General features: G+C 47.1%; 1 protein-coding gene across 1 annotated transcript in view; it reads left to right on the forward strand.

The window, feature by feature from the left end:
• DLGAP2 (DLG associated protein 2) overlaps positions 1-26,774 on the forward strand; it is a gene marked incomplete at its 3' end in the record, with an annotated part of 748,047 nt that overhangs the window by 651,471 nt on the left and 69,802 nt on the right. Inside the window, exon 7 of the mRNA XM_082608399.1 lies at positions 8,859-9,070. Coding sequence (XP_082464525.1) covers positions 8,859-9,070 — 212 coding nt within the window. The remainder of the gene's footprint in view (positions 1-8,858; positions 9,071-26,774) is intronic.

A 26,774-nucleotide genomic window follows, 5' to 3' on the forward strand; every position in this document is an offset into this window, starting at 1 on the left:
CTGGGGGTCTGTGCTAATGATGCTGCTGTTCCAAAGGCAGCATCTTGTTTGGTGTTTAGTGCAGGAGGAGTTCCCGTCCCAACATGACCCTCCAGGGAGCCGCCAGAGGGGAGGAACAGAAGGACCGTGGGAGGCGTGAAAAGCTTCCCTCACTTGCGAAGTGTTTCAGCCCCGCTCCCGACCTCCACCCGCCGAGGTCCGCACGCCCCCGACCTGGGCACCGAGCCTGCCCCACTGTCCTTCGCGGGAAAGGGCTCCAAACGCTGCGTGAGTCGTGAGCATCCTGCATCCCAGAGCGGAAGCTGGGTCATAAAGTGGATGCAGTACGCAGCGTGCGCCCAGAAGTACATCCTACAAACACTGCATTTCCCAGTGACCTTCGTTCAGTGGGTTCTGTTTGTGCTTTAGGAAAACCATCCACCTTTACCAAAGGGGGCCTCTTCTGGTTTCTGCAGTAAGTACTTCAAGGGACCTCAGGCTTCCAGAGCCCTGGACGTGTGCTTCCACGCGATCAGAAGTGAAAGCTGACTTCTAAGAGCTGAGCTCTGAGACTGACCACCTCCCACACCCTGGCTGAAGTGGCCGCCCCAACTGTCCTGAGTGTGTCTCGTGTCCCCGTCCCTCCCTCTGCCTGCATTGCTCTGCTCGCTGGTCTACGATCTGTCTCCCCAACAGGACTCCGCACCCCCGTCACCGCATTATTCCTGTGTCTGGTGGGGTCGGACTCGTAATAAAGCCCCGAACGAAGGAAGGAGGAGGCTCGTTTGTCCTGTGATGCCGCAGGAGACCTGGAAGCAGTGAAAAGATACTCAGATGTCAGTTCAACAAAGCCAGCGTCTTTCCAGGCACTGGAGGCATATGGGTGGTTCTGGAATCGGGGTGATCAGGAGGATGGATGAGCCCCAGCCTCTTCTGCTCTCACGGGATCCATGACTCTTCAGGATGGTTGGAATTAGGGCTCATAAAGACCATCTAACTCCAGAAAACCAGTAATTCTGATAAGCTTCTCACAAACTTAATTGTTTCACCCAGTTCTCAGCCCCCCAGAGCCCCGGGGCTGTCCCCGCAGGGAATGGCTGACATCGCGGCCACTAGGAGATTTCTCTGGCCCCTCTGTGGGTTGGGTTACTCCCCAAACCTGCTGAGGTGGCAGGTCCCTTCCCCCGGAGTCCCTGTGGAAACCCTCGTCCCTCTTCCGGGCGCTTCTCACAATCAGTCTCTTGTGTCTCCACGTGCACGTCCTGGCCAATTTCATCAGCACATAAGACACGCTCACATCGTGGGTCATTTTGCCGTCTCTGTTCTTTCGTGACAGTGGACGGGTGGGTCCTGCAGAGCAGTGGCACCCCCTGGGAAGGGTTTGAAAGGAGCCGTTCCCAGAGCACAGGGGAAACCATTACCGTCCTAGGCCTGTGGGCAGGGTCTGGAGAGAGGGGGCCCGTGGGGGCAGGACCCCCAGCATTCGGAGGCCTGGTTGAGGCAGCTCCTGGCAGACCGTGGGCCCGAAGCTGGAGAGAGCTCTGGAAGGCGCTCCGCACCCCTCCCCACTGCCCCCCGCAGTGCAGCCCTCGGCAGAGCCAACCAGAACCGGAGGCTAAGGGACCCGGGCTGGCGAGAGGCTCCCTCAGTGTCAGGGCACAGAGCAGGGGCTGGGGGGAGGAGACCGGGGACCAGAGGGGAGAGGAGAGGGCGTGGGGAGCATGACCAGCACGTATGGACAGTGACCAGCACACGGGGACAGGGACCAGCACATAGGAGAGTGACCAACCCATAGAGACAGTGGCCAGCACATAGGAGAGTGACCAGCACATATGGACGATGCCCAGCACGTAGGAGAGTGACCAGCCCATAGGGACGGTGCCCAGCACATGGGGACAGTGCCCGGCACACATGGACGGTGCCCAGCACATAGGAGAGTGACCAGCACATATGGCTGGTGCCCAGCACATGGGGACAGTGCCCGGCACATATGGACGGTGCCGACGGGACTCATGGATGACCAGCACACAGGATCACCTCCAGGAGGCCGCGCCCCATTCAGTGCATCGTGTTGAGTCCCTCGTATGGTCTCAGGCCTGTGACACGCATTTGGGAAATGTTGTTGAGATAAATTCTTCACTGAAGGCTGCTGGGGTTCGAGTATTTGCCAGCCGGGAGCCCGGTCAACCTTTCTGCCTCATTGATTTCATATACATCACCCTTTGTGGTGAGACTCAGCACAGTGTGAGAAAGGCGCTGGGAAAATCATCAGTCATTATATAAACCTATAATAATACTGTGTGGGTGAATATTCTACTCTGTCCACGTTTACCGGTTAAGAAGGACGAGGTCTGTGTGTGACTGGGAATGTGCGCGGTAGAAATCACCTGGGCTGGCGGTTCTCTCTCGTGCACGGGGGTCGGGGAAGGATGTTGAGCAGCATCCCTGGCCTCAGGCCTCCAGCGGCCAGGAGGCAGTGCCCCCACCTTGAAGATGACCAAACTTGTCTCCGGACGTCACCAAGTGTCCCCGGGAGACCACATTACCCCCAGTGGAGAACCACTGGGGTCGTCCCAAGAGCATGAGGGTTAGAACTAGGTGGACTTGGGTTCGTCAGAAGCCGACTCCCCTGGGCTGGGGGCGGGGACCCCTCCGCCTGCACCTCCTCCCGGGCCCTGCCTCCCCGCCCTCAGCACCCCTCCCAGCACCACCCACCTCCCAGGTATCCGAGCTCAGCTGGGAAGCCTTCTTAGGAGATGCCTTCCTTTTTTTTTTTTTTCATTTTTTTGTTTTTATTTTGATATAATTTTAGATTTACATAAAAGTTGCAATAATAGAAAAGAAAACTGAGGTATACCCTTCACCCCATTTCTCCTGTGTTAACAACTTAGATAACCATAGCACAGTTATCAAAATCAGGAAATTAACAATGTTATAATATTATTAACTTAAAAACAGATCTCATTTGAGTTTCACCAGTTTTCCCCGATGTCCTCTTTCTGTTCCCACAATCTTTTAGTTATTGTGTCTCCTTAATCTCCTCCAATACGTGGTGGTTCCCCAATCTTTCCTTGCCTTGATGACCTTGACACTCTTGAAGAATAATAGTTATTCCATAGAATGTCTCTCAGTTTGGGTTTCTCAGATGTTTTCATGATTAAAGTTATGCATTTTTGGCAGGAATACCCAGAAGTGATATTGTGCCCTATTCAGTACATCATATCAAGGGGTACGTGATGTTTATATGTCGTATCAGGGGTAATGCTAACCTTGATCCCTTGTTTAAGTTGGTAACCTCAGAAAGTTGTTTTTCTATGCAGTGGTTCTGGAACATGTGAGACGCCTTCTTAGGAGACGCCTTCTCAGGTCCTATGAGGCTTGTTGATAGCTAAACCACACCCTCTCCAAAGTCCACGCATTTATACCCATTGTGCGATTGTTTAAACAACTTTCCTGCCTGTAACCATGGCTCCTAAGCATGTCAAACCAAGTATCCCATTTATAGCAAATATCTCACGGTGTCTCCTGGACTCTTCTAAAATGAAATTCGTGTGTAACCGACCTACACATACTATTCTGAGTATAGATTTGACCCTTGAACAACACAGGTTGGAGCTGCGTGGGTCCACTTGTAGGTGCAATTTTCCAGTAGTAAATACTCAGCACTACACGATCCACGGCTGGTTGACCTTCAGATGCTGAGCCAAGCATGTGGAGGACTGACTACAAGTTATACTCGGATTTTTGGCTGCATGGAGGGTCAGCACCCCAACACCTGCATTGTTCAGGGGTCAACTGTATAGGTTTGTTTACGTGTATAATGTGCCCAAACGCTCATAAAACAGAAATAAAAGGAGGATCACTTTTAACTAAGAACATGAATTTTAATATAAAAATGTCTGGGCATATGACAAACGTGTACAGAAGGAAGTGTTCGGAAGCTTGTTTCTGGATGAAGACACAATAACTTAGACCCGTGGAGGGAATAGTGATGATTCACACACCATCAGCAGATTCACCCGCCAGATGGGATTTTCGGCAATGGTAAACAGTTCTCGGTGAGGTGTCACACCAAACAAAGTTCCCTCGTCCCTTGATTTACATGGTTAGTTGCATTCCTGAAAAATCCACTGTTCATTAAAACCATGCAAACGAAAAACGAAAAAAGCAAAAAAACTTTAGTTTACATACAAAGAAGAGTTAGATTCAAGGCTCAGGTCATTACAGACAGAAAAGCACACAGCACACGAGCCAGTTCTTCATGGGGGTGGGATTGTGTCTTGCTTTCCTGAGAACGAGCATCTCTGGCCCCCAGGATGCTGGTCGTGCCCCCAAGTATGTGGCACTCACGGCTGCCCCCGATGGATGTCTTGGGTGGCCCTAGAGGGTGTCCCCACTTGGAGCCGTTGCTGTTTACTGTAACAACCTGGAACTGAGAAGTCCAGCTGTCTCCCTCTCAATTATATTCCCAGTGGCGAGCGTGCCTAGCATGCATTTACAACAGAACAAAAAAACTTTTTGGAATGAATGGAGAAGACATTTCCCTACAGGGACACACAGCGTTTGATGACATTTTCTTCCTTGGTTTCAACACCTGAAAGAGAACATTATTACAAAACCCCAGCCCTTGTCACCTGTGCCTTGCTGCTTGAAAGGAAGAAAGGACATTTTAATCTGCCGTGTTGAAGTTTCCTTCAAGCAAGAAGCAGGAGACGCTGAACTGTATACTCAACTCAACCTTAGGAAAATGCCTATTTAGACATCATAAATATCACTCTATGCAAGTAGGAACTAAAGTAATAATTATGGCTAAATGCAGCAAAGATCACGCATGAATTTGCAGAGGTCAGTGGTCACTGTGAAAGGAAGTTCATTTGTTCGTTCCATTAAAGCACTTGTTTGGGGGCCAACCCTGGCCACCCTTATCTGCCATTGCAGGGTTTGACACTGTAATGTACCCAAGAAAGAGTTATTGACTCAGGCACGGTGGCATTTTCGTGTCACTCCCTTGTTCTTTTGATAGTCTGGAGACATGTGCTTTGGAAGCGGTATTCAGAGCCCACGCTTGACTCTGGTTTACACTCCTTCTGTATTGAAATCTCTCCTGTCAGAGACTGCAAAATTGGCGGCTTACATCAGAAACAAAAAACACACAAGCTGCGCTCATTTGTTAGTTAATTCACAAGCTGCTGGGAAAAAATCTTTGTTTCTTTATGGAAACATGTTTTTAATTCACAAAAACTCCATGAAGCTGCCAGTGGGGACGCATCTTTCCCGGCTCCTCTCCATCTGTCTCCTGCCGTCTCCAGCCTCCCTCCCTGGAGCACCCGGCCTCCTCCTTCCTGGGCCTTTGTGTGCCTCTCTCTTCTTTTTTTTTTTTTTTTTTAACATCTTTATTGGACTATAATTGCTTTACAGTGTTGTGTTAGTTTCTGCTGTATAACAAAGTGAATCAGTTATACATATACATATATCCCCATATCCCTTCCCTCTTGCGTCTCCCTCCCACCCTCCCTATCCCACCCCTCTAGGTGGTCACAAAGCACTGAGCTGATCTCCCTGTGCTATGCGGCTGCTTCCCACTAGCTATCTATTTTCCATTTGGTAGTGTGTATATGTCCATGCCACTCTCTCACTTTGTCCCAGCTTACCCTTCCCCCTCCCCATATCCTCAAGTCCATTCTCTAGTAGGTCTGTGTCTTTATTCCCGTCTTTACCCCTAGGTTCTTCATGACCTTTTTTTTTTTTCTTAGATTCCATATATATGTGTTAGCATACGTTATTTGTTTTTCTCTTTCTGACTTACTTCACTCTATAGGACAGACTCTAGGTCCATCCACCTCACTACAAATAACTCAATTTCGTTTCCTTTTATGGCTGAGTAATATTCCGTTGTATATATGTGCCACATCTTCTTTATCCATTCATCTGTTGATGGACACTTAGGTTGTGTCCATGTCCTGGCTGTCTGCCTGCTGCTCAAGTCCCAGGAAGTTAGAGCCCAGACCCCTCCTCCAGGAAGCCTTCCCAGATCACTTCCTCTCTGTCCACAACTTCCACTGGCTGCTTCCCTGTTTTCCCTCCACACCTGCTTCTGTAGCCCTAATTAAACCATAATTCACTTTCTTTTATGCCTACCTTCCTACTGAAATGTACTGTCATTCGGGACTAAATTTTCTAAAGTTTACTTTTTATTACACTAGCAAGATATATGGTCCATGTAGAAAATTTAGAAGACATAAGTATAAAGAAAAAGCATTGAGAAACCCGCAGTCACTGTCTCCCAGGGATGATTCCACATCCTTCCGGCTACGTGTGTATGCATGTTGCAGGCATATCTGTCGTTAAAGTATAAGAACACGGAGTGCATACTCTAAACATGCTCCCGCCCATCAACACCCTTCGTCAGCTAAATATCAATTCTTCTGCACAGTATCCATGGCACGCTTGTAGTAAATATTTCCCGCCACCCCATCAGATATTAGTTTTCCTCCTTTGACCCTAGTGAATGGTTCACGGTCCCTGGCATGAATCCTGTTGCCTGGGGACATTGCTGGGTCAGAGGCACCCACAGTCTGAAGTCTTCTGATACGTGACTGTAAATGTTGGACCCACATTACCATCTGGCGTGAAATGGCGTGGAAATGTCTGTGCCCACATCTGTCTCCATCCTGGCAATTTGTTCTGATGGTGGAAAACTGACTTTTGGTAAGAAAACCCATGGATGAGGATCTAAATGCCCAGAGAAGCTCAGTCTTCCTTCTTCCTTAGTCATTTCTCCCTCGTGCCCCAAATCCTGAGCGTCAGGAGATACGTTCTATGTGCGTAAATCTACGCCTGTTTCCCCGGGGGCTGATTGCTTGCCCTGTCGCCGGGCCTTTCTCTCCTCCCACCGTGTCTCTGGCGGTTCTGCACTGCCATCTGTGGCCTCGTGCCCGCCCGCGCACTCTGGACCACCCCCCAGGATCACTGCCCTCTTGAAAACCCCTGGAGACAGGCACTCAGCACCCAGCGACAAGGAGCTTGGAAACGCCACCCACACGGCCCCTGCTCTGCAGCTGCAGGGACTCAGCTGCGGATCCCCCAGGGCCACACAGCCCTGGGGGTCACGGTCCACTGAAGACCTGCAATCTCCATCCTGTTAAGCTCCCTCCTCTTCCTGTGTGTGGCTGCGATGTCTCCACATGCTTCCCATGGACCTAAGCCAGCTCGGGGTGGGCGGGGGGGAGCTGTTGTAAAACACAAACTGCAGGCAGGACCCACGACGTGTCACCACAGGGCCTGGAGGGCCTTGATGCCCACCCCCTCGCCTCTCAGTGAGGGGCCGCCCCGTCCCTGCTTGTCTTGGCCGAAACCGCAGAAGGTACATCCTGTCCCATCCCCGGTTTCCCCTCCTGGGTTGTAACATGCAAGATGTCTGAAGATGTGTTTTAAGAAAATGGAGAAAAGGTGCCTTCAGCTGAAAACTCTGCCTTTCCATCCAGGCATGCGCGTCCCTGGCAGGGATGGTGACAAATGGGCCCACTGGCGCCGTCAAAACTGGAAAGATGACAAAGGAACATATCTACGAAACAGAAACAGACTCACAGACACAGAGAACAGACTGTGGTTGCGAAGGGGGGCTGGGGGAGGGGTGGATTGGGATCTTGGGGTTAGCAGGTGTGAACTATTATATATAGGATGGATACACAACAGGGTCCTACTGTATAGCACAGGGAACTATATTGAATCTCCTGTGATAGACCATAAGGGAGAAGAAGATGAAAAATATACATACGTCTATAACTGAGTCACTTTGCTGTACAGCAGAAATTAACACAGCATTGTAAATCAACTAGACTTCACTAAAATTTATTTAAAACCCTGGAAAAATGGCAGGACTCCTCTTAGGATGATCTGAGTGTCCGTAAGTCTCTGAATAGGAGTCACCATAGGAGGAACCCTGTCTCTGAAGACTGTCAGTGCAGACTTGCAACGTCCTCTGTCTCGGTGGCAAACAGTCTGGGAGATCCCGTCCTGCAGCACGGAGAGCACACGTGTTAGGTCCTAGGACTGCAGAACTCCGTGTGACGGTGCGGGCACGTGTGGACTCGTGCAGCCCTCTACCCTCGGCCGCTGCTTGGCGTCGTTTGGGTCTTTGTAAGGGTCACGGCTGGTGGAGCGTGAGCTGCACGGGGCAGGCACATGTGGTGTAGACACTCTGTGACTTGTGTGTGCTGTGTGAGGACACGGGGTTTCCTAGATCGGGGGTGGACACGGAGTGCAGGCCCGCCTCACCCTCTTCGCGGCGTAGCCCATGCACCCCGGAAGTGACACAGAAGCGTTGCTCTGCTGGGACCCACGCTGTGGACAGTGTTCGGGGTCCGAGTCCCCGCCCAGCACAGTGTGTTTCCCGGACGTGCAGGGCCCTGGCGTGGGGGCCATGACCCGACTGTGGGGTGTGCCCCTGTCAGCCCTCACCACACAGCAGGGCCTCCTCCTTTGGTCTCCTTCCTCTTCTTTCTTCTTCTCCACACTGGAGACCTCTTTTTCCAGTTTTCTCAAGTTTCAACTGCTTTCCTACCAGAAGGAAAGAAATCTAAATGTTAGTGGTGCTTTTTTCCAGGTTTTGAGACTACAAACAGGTTTTTCTTTCTACATTTCTAACGTTGTCTCACTTTTCCCATAACGTTTATGACTTTTATAACGGGAGAAAACAATAATTGTGTATTAACGTCCTTTTGGGATTTGAATGACAGACCCCTAAGAAGCGTGTGACTTTCAACGCTAAGTGACTGTAACAAGCTGTGTCTTCACGAGCTCCGAGGATTTGTCCCCAAAGAGGCAGTAACGGGACTCTGACGCCAAGGCTGACGCACGCCCTGTCTGTTCTCTCCTAGGTGCCCCAGGACGAGTGGGGAGGGTACCCCACTGGGGGCAAAGACGAGGAAATTCCCTGCAGAAGGATGAGGAGCGGCAGTTACATCAAAGCCATGGGTGACGAGGAAAGCGGGGAGTCGGACTCCAGCCCCAAAATGTCCCCCAAGGCGGCCCTCCGGCCGGAGCCCCTGCTCAAGTCCATCGGACAGAGGCCGCTGGGAGACCTCCAAACGTAAGCCCCCCACGCGCCTCCCTCACCCCATCCCAGGGCTCTTCTCACACTAACCGCGGCCGGTTGTCCAAACACCCTAGAAAAAGTCCTGGGTTGAAAATATTAGGCTCAATGGCCGTCAATTTTCAAGTCCTTAAAAAAAAAGCAATCAGACCTTCAGTTATTTACTCGTTGCATAGTAATTAAGGAAATACACTTGGGCAGTTTCTATGTCAAATATTAATTTTCTAGTACCTATCATAGCCAGTGACCCATCCGTGTCTTCTCAGATCATTCCAGCTATTTATCAGGAGCACATCTGTGTGAGTGTGTGAGTGTGTGTGTGTGTGTGTGTGTGAAAATCACAATGGGGAATTTTTTGTTTACTATAACTTTACAAGGGCACATGTAGGCAACAAATTTTTTGCAGGGTAGGGGCAGGAACTGGATTAATTTTACAAATATCATAGCATATGCTTTATATATTTGTCCAAAAATACATTGGGGTTTTTTTTGTTTTTTCTTTAATTGAAGTGTAGTTGACTTACAATGTTGTACCAGTCTCTGCTGTACAGCAAAGTGGCTCACTTATACACACATAGACATTCTTTTTTGATATTCTTTTCCATTATGGTTTATCCCAGGAGACTGGATATAGTTCCCTGTGCTCTACAGTAGGACCTTGTTGTTTATCCAGTTTATATATACTAGTTGCATCTGCTAATCCCAAACTCCCAGTCCATCCCTCTCCCTCCCCCTTGGCAACCACAAGTCTGATCTCTATATCTGTTAGTCTGTTTCTGTTTCATAGATAGGTTCATTTGTGCCGTATTTTAGATTCCACATGTAAGTGATATCATATGGTATTTGTCTTTCCCTCACTTACTTCACGTAGTATGATAGTCTCTAGGTCCATCCATGTTGCTGTAAGTGGCATTATTTCACTCTTTATATGGCTCAGTAGTATTCCATTGTATATATGTGCCACATCTTCTTTATCCATTCATCTGTCGATGGACATTTAGGTTGTGTCCATGTTTTGGCTATTGTGAATAGTGCTGCAATGAACATAGGGGTGCATGCAAAGACACATTGTTGATAAATTTAACTAATTTCCAAAATATAAACAGAGGAAACTAGGAACTCGGCTATTCATTTGAACTATGAAAATATGACTGTAATTCTTAGCAGTCACCTTGTGTGTTTTTGGTCCTTCCAGCTAAGTCTGGATGTAAGTGCAAAGAACTGTCTGCTTTTCCCACCACAAGCTGTGGCTTCTCTGGTGTGAAGGTTCAACAGGAGGGTGAAGCAGCAGCTCAGTGCTTTGCCAGTGTTGCATCCAGAGTTGTTCTTGTAACATAGTGAGAGGTTGAGGCTGTGACCAGGGTGTCACCTTTGTGTCATCCCCCACCCGTGCCCCGTGCACATGGCGACATGTGAAACTGTGGTGTGATTTCTCCTGATAAATCCAGTCATCCGTTAAATGTTACCTCACAGGATGAAAAATTAAAATTTTGAATTGAACCATATCCTACATTTGACAAACGTGAACAGTACCTTTATGACCTCGGTCACTTAAATCCCTCAGCAGTTGTGTTGGGGATGCCAGGCAGGAACGGGTGAGGCAGGCTGCGACGTCTGTCTCGTTCCTTACGGGTCCCCTAAGGTAAGGCGCTGCCTTACACAAAGGAGGTGGTTATGGGAGGTTTGTGAATCAGTGCCTGGGAGCCAAGCCAGAGGCTCGCCCTGTGGAACTCACAGAGGGATAATGGGGAGGGGGCGTGTAAGCAAAGAAAGCAAACCGTTGGAAGAGGTTGTCAGTGGAAGGTTGGGCTGGGAACTTAAGAAGTGAGGGGTTAGGGGTGGGGAACCAGAGGCATCACCTGACACAGGCATCCAGCCGTAGAGGGCTGGACCAGGCATCAGTCTCCCCAGCTTGATTTGGGGTTGCCTGAAGACACATATGAGAACTCTGGGTTATCTGAAAACCCCACCCCCCTGGGCAGCAGTTGTGCTTAGCAGGTCTTGGGGTTCTGATCCACTGGGTAGGGCCACCGACTTAACTCCTCATTTAAAAAGTTCGTGATTCATTTCATGATTGTGCACATTGAAAGCAAACCACGAAAAAGAAATCAAAGCAATCAGTGTTTGAACTGTGAGCAGGGATCCGGCCTTTTAAGAATTACGCACTTTGGGGCTTCCCTGGTGGCGCAGTGGTTGAGAGTCCGCCTGCCGATGCAGGGGACACGGGTTCGTGCCCCGGTCCGGGAAGATACCACATGCCACGGAGCGGCTGGGCCTGTGAGCCATGGCCGCTGAGCCTGTGCGTCCGGAGCCTGTGCTCCGCAACGGGAGAGGCCACAACGGTGAGAGGCCCGCGTACCACAAAAAAAAAAAAAAAAAAAAAGAATTATGCACTTTGTTTTCCTATTGACAAGGTCCCTCCTCCCTGTGTGCTGACCCCAGACAGGTCGTGCTCCCTGGAGCCCTGTCCCCAACCCTTGACTCCTCTCTGCGGGACCACGATTCCCTTCTTCTTCAGCGGTCAGCGCCTGCCTCTCATCCCTCCCCTCATCTGTACCAGGCGCCAATGCTGACGATGTTCAGAAGATATTGTTAGTTTACATTTGTAAAACCCGCATCATTACCCACCATCATAAAAATTCCCTCAAAAACCCAAGAGAGTCATGGAGAGGCAAGGCCACCGGACAGAGTAACCGTTCACCACCCGCGTGTGGAAGTGGAGCTGGGAGTTCATCCCCAGAGGCTTCTAACCCCATCACACCCACTGCACTTCATACCTCGGGAAGCGTGGGGGGAAATGAATAGAATATGCTGCCTATCGCCTGCTCCTGTCCTCAGCTCACTTAGTCTGCGCTGGCCTTGCAGACGCTGCCCATTCTGTCTGCAGAGATAAGCCCTCGGTCGGGCGCTTCTTCCCCTTATCCTGTGTTTATCACTCCGTTCATCCCTCCGACACGTGCCAGGCACTGTGCTAAATTCTCCTTACACGTGTGTGGATTATTCTCTTCCCCCAAATCTGACACTGCAGTGGAGATGTGAAGGGGGAGGGGGTGGCACCCTGTGACATGTCCAGACGACACCGTGCCCTGCAGGACTCCTCTGCTAATTCGCAAAGTCCGTGAAACTCCCATAACAAGTCGCTCTTTGTGTTAACATATGAAATTTCGCTTTAAAATATGTTACTGGGAGGTATATCAAGTAAGTTGTTACTATTGCCTGTTAGGATCTTAGCACATCTTAGAATTTTATAGATTTCAATATAATTTCACTTCTTTTCGTCCTAAATGGCATCATGAAAACTCAACTCTTTACCCAGGGAAATAAAAACTGTGCCCATTTTATGGAATAGCACCTTGAGTCAGAGGAACAAGGTACTGAAGGCCACGTAAGGGACCAGGGGTTTGAAATGAAAAGTTCTTTTAATCCCATGTCCAAGGAAAGTATTTCACCCAAATAACAGGATCCTGTGCCTGGGGACCAGCATGATCTCTGAGGGAAAGGAAGTGGTAGTTCTCAAGCTGTGTTTAAAATAGGACTGAAAGCCATCAGATTTAGCAGTGCATTGAATGTTTTCCCTCTGACACCACAGAACTTCACCAGCAGGAGCTGACTGACAGAACAGTTTAAGAGTCAAGTGATAAACGTAAGAATTAGTGTCTGCCATCCTCCTTTAGGTTTTATTCTCAGTATGCACAGTTAATTCTATCCACATTCATAATGGTATTTAAGAATGCAGATAAAATAGCCAGATGAACCTAGTAATTATACTTTAGTTTTAATTTAATGGGCTGATGGATTTATGTTCTTATCGTTGAATTATCATATGGGCATACTGAAACCTTAGGAATTTTACGAGCCTCCCAAGTTACAGTAAACACTGGTATAAAATGGACTTTCCCAGCAGCCGTTCTTCAATCTGCCCAGCTAAGACCTGAAATGAGATTGGGCGTTTAGTTGCCTGTTACCAGCCCTGTTGAGCCGTATAATATAAAACCCCTTCTGTGAAGGCTGCACGTACTCGAAATGCTTGACCTCTGGGAACAGTGATTCTGTTGAACACTGTCTTGTCTTCCTTCTATTAAACCGAGAAAAAAGTCAGTCTTCTCATTAATAACTGAGTGCATGTCCTTATTACACATATAAGGATTTTTGCTTTCACCTTGCTGTGTTCTCTATAGAGTGCAAGGTGAGAGAAAGTCTTTTCACTCTCGAAAGAAAAATGAAACAAAAACAGACATGCAAAGACCTGTCACAGCTGTCTTAATGCTCAGAATTCTCAACAGTTGTGTTGACTGATCAGGAAAATCAGACCCCCAGGCCGGGGATAGACCCTGTCTCTCTGTGGGGCAGACCCTGCCCATAGGCAGACACCATTTAGAATGATTTTAAATGAAGTGCAAATTTCAAGATGCTACTGAATCTAATTTACTGGATTTTTAAATTAGCTTATGTATTAGTATCTGGAGAATTCACTTTTTATAATTATGAAAGGTAGACCAACTAATTTAATTTGGGGGCTTTGAGGTATTTTTTTTCTGCTTAGTTGAATTGAGAAGTCAAAGCTTTAATAATTTTGAACATCTCTGAGTCATTATCTCAAGAAGGTAGCATTTTAAATTTATAGAGAAAGGAGAGCTTATTTTAAGAACTACTTCATATGTAAAGATAAACTCAGGTGGGTTACAGATATAAGCATAAGAATCATATTTGTATGTGTGAGTATATACAGGTATGTGTGTGTATATATATATATGTGTGTGTGTATACATGTATGTGTATATACATGTGTATGTATATGTATATGTGTATATATATACATGAATATGTGTATATGAATATTTTACAATCTTGGGTTGGAGAAGGCATATCCAAACATTATTCCACAGTGAGAAACTACAAGACATTGACAGATTTTAATTCATAAAACTAAAAACGTATTCATGGTAAAAGCCAACAAACAAATCAACAAGCTAAAAGTACTGGCACCAAAGTAAAACAATCATAAAAACCTGGGAAAATCTTCCATAATACAGGTGACACATTTTCATACTCTTAATATGAAGAGATGCCTTACAAATCAGTAAGGAAAAAGTGAGCACTGTAGCTATGAAAATGGACAAAGGCTAGAAAAGACTGTTTATGGGACTTCCCTGGTGGCACAGTGGTTAAGAATCTGCCTGCCAATGCAGGGGACACGGGTTTGAGCCCTGGTCCGGGAAGATCCCACATGCCGCAGAGCAGCTAAGCCCATGTGCCACAACTACTGAGCCTGCGTGCCATAACTACTGAGGCTGCGCTCTAGAGCCTGCGAACCACAACTACTGAGCCCAGGTGCCACAACTACTGAGCCCAGGTGCCACAACTACTGAAGCCCACGCACCTAGAGCCCGTGCTCCTCAACAAGAGAAGCCACTGCAATGAGAAGCCCACGCACCGCAAGTAGAGAAAGCCCGCGTGCAGCAACAAAGACCCAACGCAGCCAAAAATAATTTAATTTAATTTTTTAAAAAGACTGTTTACATACCTTATCAATAATTGAAACTTTTAGAGAGTATTTTAGCATTCCACTTAAAGCTAAAAATCTAAAATCTTATTCTAAAGAAATTGCTGTAAAACATGCAAATATGTGCAAAAATGTAGTGATGTGCACAATTTCATTGTATATCACTGTAAGAAATTGTACATTGCCTACATGCCCATCCATAGGCCTTGGGTCCCACTTGGGATGATCTAGCCTCTGGATACACCTGTAAGCAGTGACACAAGTAAAATGTTGTTCATTGCAACATCATCAGTAATAGCAAAAGTTTAAAACAAGCCGAAGTTCACCACTATAGTACTGATTGAATAATAGATATACAAGTATTAAAATAGTAGAATATTATTAATCGAATATACTAGAATATTAGGCAGCTATAAAAAATGAGGAAGATTTCTATGTACCTATTTGGAGCAATCCAGGTTACATCACCTTTAAAAAGCAAAGCATAGGACATTATTATATAGCTGCCACTTTTCTATAATAAAATGGGAAGATAAGATTAAAACTCATATTAGTTTATATTACATAAAGAAACAATAGAAGAATAAATAGAAATTAGTAAAAATGTTTACCTCTAAGGAGTGAAGAGGAAGTAGGTGCAATAGGGCTGGGACCAGGACATCTCAATATGTCCCTTTTCTGTATATAGTGTTAACCTTCATTTATGCAAATGTGCCATCTATTCAGAAATATCAGAACTTAGAAGACACAATAAAAGAAAATAAAACCCACTCTCAAAAAACAGAGCAGCCAAGAAGAGATTTAGAGATAACCACTGACAGAACTATCAGAGAGAACCTAAAAATAACGAATTAATGCCAAAGGCTCTAAGGGAAAACGTGGACTACTCACATACACAGAAGGGAAGGTGGCAGAGAGAGAAAAATTAGAAGAAAGAGGTGGCTAGAAATACTACAGATGAAAGTCATGGTGTTAGAAGTAAGGAAGTTTGCTGCTGAGCTCCTCAGCAGCCTCAGCATAACTGAGTGATAATCAGTGAGCTTGAAGATAGGTCCACAGAAATCACCAAACTGAAACGCAAAGACAAAAAGGTAAGAAATAAAAAGTGGAAACGAGCATTCAAGAACTGTGGGAAAATATCAAACTGTCCAACATACCGGAATCCTGGGAGGAAAAGAGAAGGGGAAGCAGTCAATAGAAGAAACATTTGAAGACATAACGCCCAAGAATTCATAAAAATAATGAAAGACATTAAATCACAGATTGAAGAATCTCAGAAGATCTCAAGAAAGATAAGTACCAGAAACAAAACAAAAGCCACACGTATACACACATCATTTTCAGACTACCAGAAACCAAGGATAAAGAGACAATCTTAAAGAAAGCTGGAGAAAAATTAAAGACACATTACATACAGAGGAACAAACAATTTTCACAGACTTTTTGTCATAAAGTATTCAAGCCAGAAAATAATGAAGTAACATCTTTAAAGTGTTAAAAGAGCAACCTATTCACCCAGAATTCTAGACTTAGAGAAAGTATCTTTCAAAAATGAAAGTGAGACATTTATGTTTATTTCTAAGTTCAAGAAAAAATGCAAATGTATTTAGCACAGATTGGAAGACAACAAGAGCATAATAAATTTTAGCTTTTCTTAGTAAAAAAAAAAAAAGTGAAATAAAGACTTTTTCACAGAAACAAAAGCAGAGAAAAGCATTGCCATCAGACCTGTACTAGGAGAAATATTAAAGGAAGTTCTTCAGGCACGACTATGGGATAATACGAGGACAGACAGACATCTGGGGCTGTGCAAAAAAAGGACACTTCCACATCTGCGTTGTGATGATAGCTACAGGACCACGCGCCTGCCACCATGCCCAGAGCTGTGCGGAAAGGGAGGGATGCTGACAGTGGGCAACTGAGCCAGAACTGGAAAACCCAATCCTGCGAACTCAACACCAGAGGGCGGTAAAGTGGAGTGTGTGCAAGCACCTCCTCTGTGGCGAGGCGTCAACGTTAATCCGGGACAGGAGGAGGGGAGAGCCCTGCAGCTTCACCCCCTTTTTGCTGGTTCACATCAGGCAACATAAGACACGCCCCTTGGCCGCTGGTTGGAGAGGAGATCGAACGAGTTACAGGAGAGAACCCCGGCTCGGAGGTGAGCGCCGGAGAGGAGCTGGGGAGATGGGCTCAGATGGTCCCTCTGGCTGCTCACCTGCGCTCGGAGAAGGGAGCTTCCTTTTCTCCTGATGTACACTGACTCGGTCGTCTCAATGACCTAGACACCTGCCCTGTGACTCTCCTAGAATTCACTGGCCGGTAGCAACCGGTCGTGCCCCTTGGCTGCTGGGGAGGGGTCAGGTCTGCTTTGGGGCCACAGTGGGGTCAACCTGAGAAACCCCAAAAGGCACAGGGCGTGCAGGATCCATCTAGAGCGGCTCACTGAGCATCCCGCGAGGCCACTTTCCCCATTTCTAGGGCCATCAATCTCGGCTTTTCTGCTCTTTCCTGATGTGGGGCTCCCTTTTGAATTTGGCAACCCCCCGCCAGCTCCTAGCATGTCTCACATACCGACCCCAGGCCCAGTGTATCACAGGCTCATCTCCCCTCAGCGTCCCATTTCTGAGCATCCTCGCACCCAGGGCACCTGGCTGAGCCCCAGGGCAGATCCCTCACCCTCCAGCCCCTTGCAGCTTGGCAAGCCTTTCTTCTCACCCTTCCCAAGGCTCCTGGAAATCTGCCTTCCAGCCCTGCTGAACTCCCTGCCGTCTCCTGACTGCACCGTCGGCTCACACTTCTGCGCTCCTGTTCACCCTTCAGTACCCGCTCAGGGTTCCCTCCTCCTGGGGGTCTTCCTGAGTCAGTGCCCCGCCGGGCGCTTCCCGAGTCCTCTGCCCTGGCCTCTACCGTACGCGTGTCTGCTTTCCCTAACAGAGAGATGTCCTGTCTATTACAGCCATCGTATCTTCACTGTGTGGCATTTTATATGGGCCCCATACACACTGAATGAATGAAGAAAACTGACTTCTTATGAATCCCTAGTCAGGGATCATGGTTCATTAACTTAATAAGCGAACTTCTATTAAGGGCACCAGTAAAATCATCATTTTTGAAGTTTCTAAAAATAAAAATTATAAGTTGAAAAGATGTGTGAAAGCCCATTCACATTCACTCAACTCCTTAAACTCTAATAATTAGTCCCAAAAGGACCAGATGCTAGCCTCCTTGAAAATATCACACACCTTAAATGTGAAAATCTTCAACCAATAGGGAACCATATGCTCCATGGAGAGGTATTCTCTTTCACAGTTTCCGCTGCTACCCATGGTCTGGTGACTTCCACGCCCTCCATCTCGGCTAGAGGAAACCATGGGGGTTTCTTCTGTGCCAGGTAATGTTAAAGCTGTCGCCAGCACTACGAGTGTGTATTTACAGCTCTGAAGGGTGTGACCTCCTGGCTTCCCAGGTAGCTGAAAATGTCTCTCATCAGAGACTGAACAGAAGGTAGGGACCAAGGGACACCTGGCGCTGTGCCCCTCAGGTCTCCACCCACCAGCAAAGCAATCCCACTGCAGGCTTTGCAGACTCAGTAGGCATCTGTCTGTGAAGGAGGGTGGACCTGCTTAGCACTGTGGCCTTTTTCTATCTCTGTTCATGGATGTCACCAGGATCTCACCCTCACACCTCTTCATTTATTTTGATTGTTTCTCTAGTAAATCCTCAGCTTTTGATTCTCAGACTGTGGAATCAGCTCTGTGTTGAGTTATTATTCTCTACTGTTTTCTTGTTTTCTAATTCAGTTATTATGCTCTTATTGTTAATTTTTTCTTTGTATTTCCTTAGACCTAATCTGTTATTTCTCTCATTCTTCAGCTGAATGCTTATTTAGTAGTGAAAGTGTTTAAGGCTATGAATATTCCTAAGGGTGTGCCTATACCTGCCTCACACATACCCTGATAGCTGATGCTTTTGTTGTCCCTACTTTCTGGATAGTCTACAATTTTGTTTTGATATTCCCCTTGATCAAGGGTTTGAATGAATTAAATGAAGGAAAGATCAACTTACTAGGATAACTGTAGTAGCCACTAGTAACTGTTTTTCTTCCTTTTAATTACTTTTTGAAACTTCAGTATTGTGTAGAGTTTTTAATACTGACCACCTTTCCTTTCCAGCCCTTTGGGCAGGGAACTTGATTTTAGAGAAACAGATAAAATATTGTTCTTTTTTCCAATGTGTTCCCATTTCTCGTGGTATGAGCTCTCGATTCCCCCAAAAGTCGTCATTCCTGATCACTCTCACAGCTGCATATGCACTTACTCACTCTTTAGTCTACCACAGAGCTACTTTTGGCCTTTTTGCTCCCATTCATCTAAGTGTGACATGTGCTTTCCTGCACAAAGCTGAGGACGTTTCCTCAGTTCACCTCATGCTGAACTGCCAGCGTTCAGATAGCATAATGGACAAAGAATTTGTCACACTTGAACAGTAAAGAGTGTTGAAAGCAGTCACTCTTTAAACACAAGTCACTGTCTTTACCTCTGTGGACTTCAAACGTCTAACAGTGACACACAGATGGATCAGCTGAGCACTTGTGAGAGGTCAGACAGGGCTTTCTGTTAATAAACCAGAAGCCAGTGGCTGTCAAAGCACTGACTGTTTCCAGAGAATGCACTGAATAAAGAGATTAGAGCAAAGAGAGGCAAATCTGTAAGATGTGGGTGCAAAATTAAATAAAATTAAGCCGAAGAGTAAACCTGAAGCAGCAGTGACTTTTACTAAGTCACATTATATGCAATTCTCCCAAATGTAGTAAAGATGATTTATTCTGTTGAAATCATTGTCTTCCTTGGTGTATGATAATTAATATATGGATTCTCCATTTATTTGTCCATCCAATAAGTAAGTGTATGTTAAGGGCTGGGTGTGTAAATAAGATATCAAGTAAATAAATGAATAAATGTACAGATTGCCAGGATATTAACTAGGCATCTAAAACTAAACAGTTAATTTTAAATGACAGAAATCATTTTCACAGAGTTTAAAAAGTGAGGTTTTGATGAACTAAACTGCTTTTGAAATAATCATTTTATCATGGTTAAAAGTGTTTTTAAAATCTCTCTTATTGGGCTTCCCTGGTGGCGCAGTGGTTGAGAGTCCGCCTGCTGATGCAGGGGACACGGGTTCGTGCCCTGGTCCGGGAGGATCCCACATGCCGCGGAGCAGCTGGGCCCGTGAGCCGTGGTCGCTGGGCTTGCGCGTCCGGAGCCTGTGCTCCACAGCAGGAGAGGCCACGACAGTGAGAGGCCCATGTACCGCAAAAAAAAAAAAAAAAAAAAAAAAAAAAATCTCTCTTATTGCGAAATTTGGCAATATATATCAAAAAAACACTTATGTTCATTCTTCCCAGAGCCTCCAGTGAGAACTCAGTCTGGCTGGAGGCTTGGTGTCCGTCTGTGATACCGTGAGCAGAGAACCCGGTCATGCTGGGCCAGACTGTGACCTACAGTTCTGATGTGAGCTAGCCCTTGAGTGTTGCCTTAAACCAGCAAGTTTATGGTAATATGTTATGCAGTGTATTAGTCAGGGTTCTCCAGAAACATAGGGTATGTGTGTGTGTGTGTGTGTGTGTATGTGTGTGTGTGGAGAGAGACAGAGACAGAGAGATTAACTGTAAGGAACTGGCTCTCGTGATTGTGCAGGCTGGCAAGTCCAAATTCTGCAGGGCAGACTGGCAGGCTAGAGGCCCAAGGAAGAATTTAGGATGTAGCTTGAGTCTGAAGACAGTAAGGAGGCACAATTTCTCTTCCCAAGGAGGTCAGTCTTTCCTCTTAAGACTTTCACCTGATTAGATGAGGCCCACCTGTATAATGGAGGGCAATCTGCTTACTCAAAGTCCACCAATTTAAATGTTAATTGCAGCCAAAAAAAAAAAAAACCATCACAGCACTATCCAGAATACTGTTTGACCAAATATATGGGTCCCACACTATAGCCAAGTTGATGCATAAAATTAACCATCAGACACAGCAGTGGCAAACTAATACAGGAAGTCACTAGGGAATTTCCTGGCACTCCAGTGGTTAGGACTCCACACTTTCACTGCCATTGGACCGGGTTCAATCCCTGGTAAGGAAACTAAGATCCTGAAAACCAGTGGCACAGCCAAAAAAAAAAAAAAAAAAAGGAAGGCACTAAAATATTAGTAATGGTTATCTTTGGGTGGTGGATTTGTAGCTGAATTTTATTATTTTTGTAATATTTTTAAACTTTTTCCAAAAGCATATATTAATGTTAAAATAAGAAAAGATATTGAAAATCAGTTGTATTGTCTTCTAAGCCCCCTCGTAACCTGTAATTACTGTCTCTCCAATAATAACACTGCATTTAAATGAATTTTCCTTGTGTTGTAAAGTTACAATAGTAACAAATTTATGCTCAGTGACTTTATTAGACTTTTCAGCTGCAAGTGGAATTATAATTTTATGTGGATTTTAAAGCCATAAAATGAAATTTATTCCCAGTAGTATTCCCACATTTTGTGTCTCCAAGGCTCACGTTAACATGAGACTTACAGTAAGAGATGCTGGTGGAGAGATGCGTATCACTGGGAGTCGTTGTGGCTTGGTGTTGTCACCAGGGAACCTCTTCCTTAATGGAGTGAAAGGGATGAGTATTTGAGGGTTACTTACCTGGAGTCTCTCTAAAATCACTTCTAAGTCCAACACCACAAGGAGTACTTGGAAAAGGAGCCTCCAACATACCCCTGGTCCAGACAGTCAAGGGCTTTCCCAGCACAGATGCCCCTCCCAGCATCGGGCCCCCTCCCAGTATCGGGTGACTTTCAACTATTGCAGAGTTCCCATACTGAGAGTTTTCCATCTGTCACTTGCCTGCACAGTTGATGTCATAATTCTTCTTTTTTATCTTCTGTGTTTTTCTCTACTTATTGATTAAATTATGACCTCTTCGAATGACAATGTACGCTCATTTCTTTTTATTATCCCTGAAATTGTCATCCAGAGAATGTTCAACAAACATTGCTAGCTGACTGGGACCCCATTTATGATCTCTTTGTGGTACAGTTACACTCTTATTTTTATTTCAAATGGAGGTACATTTAGTGATTATCTCCTATCACAACAGGGTAGTAGATTCTACTGTTGATTCTTACGTTTGTACAGTGAGTATCAAATAGTTATTAAATTCAGCATTTGTCATTAAACACTGCAATAGTAAAAGAACTCTTTCTTCTTAAGTAGCGTGTACCTCTTATTTTATACAGTGGTAGGTAATCAAATATTTAACCTATAAAATCAAGAGTCAGAAAATATAATGGAGTGAGAAAAATGGAAATCCATATTTAACTGCCTCAGTGGTATTTAATCTCAGGTGCTAATAGGGAAAATACTGGAAGGCAGCTATTTCAGGGTAGAACAGAATGTGTTCTCCCTACATACCCCATTCTCTGCGCACACCAGCTGATGTGGAATTTATTTATTTGATGTGGTCTCCATTACCAGACTTCCCTCTAAGTCTCCTGAGAGCACAGAACACGCTTCGTTATCCTGACACAGAGCAGGTGCTTAATAATATTTGATGGATGGAATCACTTATAAGGAAGTTTTAGCTGGGGCCAATTACGTGTGGTTTTTAGAGATAATTTTTACTGTAACTCTGTGTCCCACTCATCTCCTTTGTGAGGCTAATAATTCTCTTTAAAAATTGTTCCTGAAGGTCATACAGAGCCACTGAAGATTTCAAGGAAGCAACAGATTTCTATACTAGAGAGATCGGTCTGTCTGGGTGGACACGATTAGGTGTCTATCAGGAAATCCAGATGACTTGTCAGGGGCTGCCTTAGTGATGGCAGTCGGGGTGGAGAAAATGTGTTGGGAGGTACACATGTTAGGGACAGAGCCGGACACAGGAGCAGGCACAGGTGAACCCCCAAGGCTGCGACTTGGGCGGGGCTGGGGGTGTGAGTCAGTGAGAGGGGGAGGCTGGCAGGAGAAGCAGACATCGGGAAGGTGCTGAGTCCAGCCTGGACACACTGAGTCTACAGTGGCGGAGAGGAGTGGCCCCCGCAGTCCTGGTGACCAGGTAAGAAACCAGACCTCCCAGACCCGGTGCTGCCTACCTGCCGAGTGCCCTCTCTCTCTGCCTTCTGGGCCTGGTGGAGGGGTGGGCACAGTAGGGACATGTCAGGAAGACACAGACTAAACTGAAGGAGCCCTGGTGGCCAAAACTGGGACAGTTTGAGCCACAGAAGAAATAATAAAAGTATTGGATTGTCATCCACAGAAGAAGCGCCCATGAGTCCATACTGATATTTGCAAAGCACTGAATAAATAAATGATGGGGAAGCAGGATAGTGCTTTCTTGCAGTAGAATTTTTTTTTTTTTTTTTTTTTTTTTTTTTTTTTTTGCCGTACACGGGCCTCTCACTGTTGTGGCCTCTCCCATTGCGGAGGACAGGCTCCAGACGCGCAGGCTCAGCGGCCATGGCTCACGGGCCCAGCCGCTCCATGGCATGTGGGATCTTCCGGACCGGGGCACAAACCCGTGTCCCCTGCATCGGCAGGCGGACTCTCAACCACTGCGCCACCAGGGAAGCCCATTGCAGTAGAATTTTTAACATAGGAGGATTAGGGGAAAGAAAATAACACCTGGGCCAACACCGCCATGTTAACTGATGCAGCAAGAGTGACGGACGGGCGAGCGAAGGCTCACGTCTGCTTGGCCTCAAAATATCTGCCTACAAGATGTGTATTAGTTATCAAGGGAACAATGGAAATGTCACAGTGGAGAACCAGCAGGACCCTCCCCCACTTAACCAGGTAATTAGGGTTGACATCAACCCTCTGAGATGCAAAGACTTCATACACCCTGGATATGATGCACACAGCAAGCACATCACTTCTGAGGGCTTCTCACCAGAAATACATCACCTCCACCTGATGATGGAAAAAGTCCACAACCCAAGTGAGGGGATAGTTACATAATATGCGATGAACACTCTTCCAGAGCATCCGTCATGACAGACAAGGGCGGACGGGGGAATCGTCACAGGTTGGAGGAGATTCAGGAACCAGGACAACCAAATGCAGCCTGGATTCCTGGGATGGGTCCTGGGCCATGAAAAGATCACTCGTGGGAAAACTGGTCAAATTCTAATAAGTTCCAATTTCCTGGTGTTTCTAATTATACTACAATTATGTAAGATGTGAACATTAAGGAGAGGTGGGGGAAGGGTGTATGGAAACATTCTGCAATATTCTTGGAACTTTTTGTAGGTTCAAAATTTTTGCAAAACGTTGTTTGTAGTTAATGATATGCTGTGGCTGGTAAATGTCACTGAAATCAGGTCTTTCTTTAACAATTCTGCCATCCGTTTACACATCACTGCTTGGAGGTCATGTCTGATCCAGGATCTTTGGCTCTGAAGGTGAAAGGCTCAAGCAAAGTGGGGAATGTGCTGACTGATAAAACCAAAGTGTCCCGGGCTGGAGACACCCTGAGGCCTGCATCCGCCAAGTCCAGGCAGCAAGCCTGCAGACTCATTCCTGCTTTGCTGTGTGTTTGCTGCATCCAGACTCTCCCAAGCCAGGGAGGGATGGCCATGGCCCATCCGGGCTGGCACTGCCCAGTCCATTTCAGGGCATTTGTTCATTTCCCGTCAAGCACATACTGACCGAGCTCCTGTGAGGTGTCAGGCACCACTTAGGTGCTTTAGAAACATAATGAACAAAACAGACAGAAATCCCAGGCCTTGTGGTTCTTCGTCTCCAACAGAGGAAGACACACCATTCATGTGATAGCTTATCAGTAATAAGTGAGTGAAGAGCATCGCATGCTAGAGGCGGGAAGTGCCACAGGGAAAAATGATCCGAGTCTGGGGGTCTGGTAGGCCTGCGAGTGGGGGTATGTGGATGGCTTGGGGAGCGGGTTGCAGTTGAAGTGGCCCGGTCAGGGTGGGCTTCCCGGGAAGGTGACAGCCAGGCACAGGTGTTGGCATGAGGACCTCTGAGAGGATGTCTGAGTTCCTGGTGGGGATCAGGGCGTGCTGCAGAGCCACGGGAGAAGCAGGGTCCAGTGAGGCTGGAATAAGTCGCCAGGAGGCGAAAAGTCGTCAGAGAGGCGAGAGGCGACAGGTTGGGTGGGAGGGCAGGTTAGCGGGGCCCCACCATCCATGTGATCGTAAATCCATTGCTGCATTACTTTGGGGGACAGAGGGAGCCAGTGGTTTGAGCAGACAGGTGGAGTCCTCTAATTCATGTCTTGACAGCCTTAAGGAGAAAACTCACCCATGATCCTGATTAGAAGGGTGAGGCCGACTTTGTCCAGAGCCATCACAGTGGGTGTGGCCACCACTGCGATGGGTGTTACAGGGGGAGAGGGACCAGGCTCAACTGTGAACACACAAGGACAAGCAGGGGTTCCAGCCCCGGAGCAGGGTGGGGTCGCGGATGGAAAATCTCCAAGAGGAAACATCAGGGCTCAGGGATTCTGGCCAAACCCACCTTACAGGATTCTTGGCTGCAGGCGGGCAGGTGGTCAGACCTCACCTGGAGGAGAGTGGGGCACAGGGAACCCCATCGGAACCGGGAGTGAGCAGATATCGGGGGAGGGATTCTGGCTACTCCGACTTGGCAGGATTCTCCCTAAAATTGGGCTCTTCGGGGGCAGAGTCAGGAGGCTGGGGCTTGGAGGGGCCCAACTGAAGCCTGTCAAGGAGAAGTTCTTTGTCAGCAGGAATGCTGGCTCCAGGGTGGAAGTCGGCCTGGAGAAGCTGCAAGGTCAGAGGCAGTGATGCTGCAGTAACCAGCCTTCCTGATGCAGGTGACGGAGGCCACAGCAGGGCGGAAAAAGCCAGAACAACAAACAGTCAGATTCTGGGTGTGAGGCGGCAGAATTTCCGAGAAAGTCACCGTCCTCACAGTAACTGTGCTGGATAATCCAGAAATGACAGGGGTGCTGGACCCGTAGCAGTGCTTCCCGGGGCGGCCAGCTGTTTCCACAGCTGGCTGATTTCACGCTTCACTCACAAATTCTCTGGGTTTTCCATTTTCTTCAAAACTGCCATTATCTTGCTTCCTTTTCCCAACTGTACGATGGAGTCATTGAATGTGGACTCTGACTCTTCTTTGATCACCACGATCCAAAGGTATTTAGTGAGTGTTGATTTTCATCGTTTGTGTGCAGTCTCTTCCCCCCGAGAGTGTGAGCTCCATGCACATGCAGGCGAGTTCTGTGTTTCACATCTGTGCCCAGCGTGGTGGCACCCGAGAGGTATAGTAGTTAAATACATAGGTAACAAGTAAATCAATGGCAAGGTACTCATCCAGTGTACCAGTTAGCGTGTTAATGGAATTAACTCCTTACTGGACCGCCATTACGTATAAGCCATACAGGTTGGTTAGCCCGACCAGCAGTGCTCGTTTTGTCCCGTTTGGTGGGCTTCTTCTGAATGTTTACGTAGCAGAGACTCGGAATGCTGGTCACTGGACTGCACACCACCTCGGACGGGCCCCGAGAGTGCCTTTCCTGAAGGCGCAGGTCTGTCTGACCCACACCCCTGATGTCCTGGCCGTTGGTAAAACCGTTGGGCCCGGCAGTGACATCTGTATAAGCGTCACGTCACTGATCTGGTGTCCGGTTTCCCCGCCCTCGGATGAGGCACCGAGCCCAGCTCAGGGCTGAACAGTCAATACGTCCTGTCGTGGTGATTATTTGTCTAAGGGACCAGGCCCAGGAAAGGGTTAGGATGCTTCTAAGCCAGGCTGCACGTTCCCTGATTGTTCTCCGGGCAGGAAACGCCGGTCAATACATGACCGTTTAATGTTTGATGAGCTCCAGGGCAATGATTACACTCAAGTCTCCTCCACGAGAAGAGTTCCTGACTACAAGGACCTCAGGGCCTCATTTCTGCATCCCCACCTGCCCTGTGTCAGGGATTCCACAGTCACACGTCACCATTCTCAGTGCTCAGAGCAAAGTTGGCACAGGGGTGCCCGAGATGTTTAAACAACGACCACACTGGTGACCAGACGCTCTGGACTCTGATCGGAGGTGGTCAGCATCTGTGTGGGTTCAGGCTTTCTCTCCAGGAAGCAGGGCTGAGTGAACTGTGCCCTGGGGGCCCTGCTCTAAGTGCTCGGCGGTTGCCCGTCACGCAGATACAAACCTTGTCTCCCAGCA

The sequence above is a fragment of the Mesoplodon mirus genome, assembly GCF_964341445.2.
Source record: "Mesoplodon mirus genome assembly, chromosome: 20".
NCBI lineage: Eukaryota > Metazoa > Chordata > Mammalia > Artiodactyla > Ziphiidae > Mesoplodon > Mesoplodon mirus.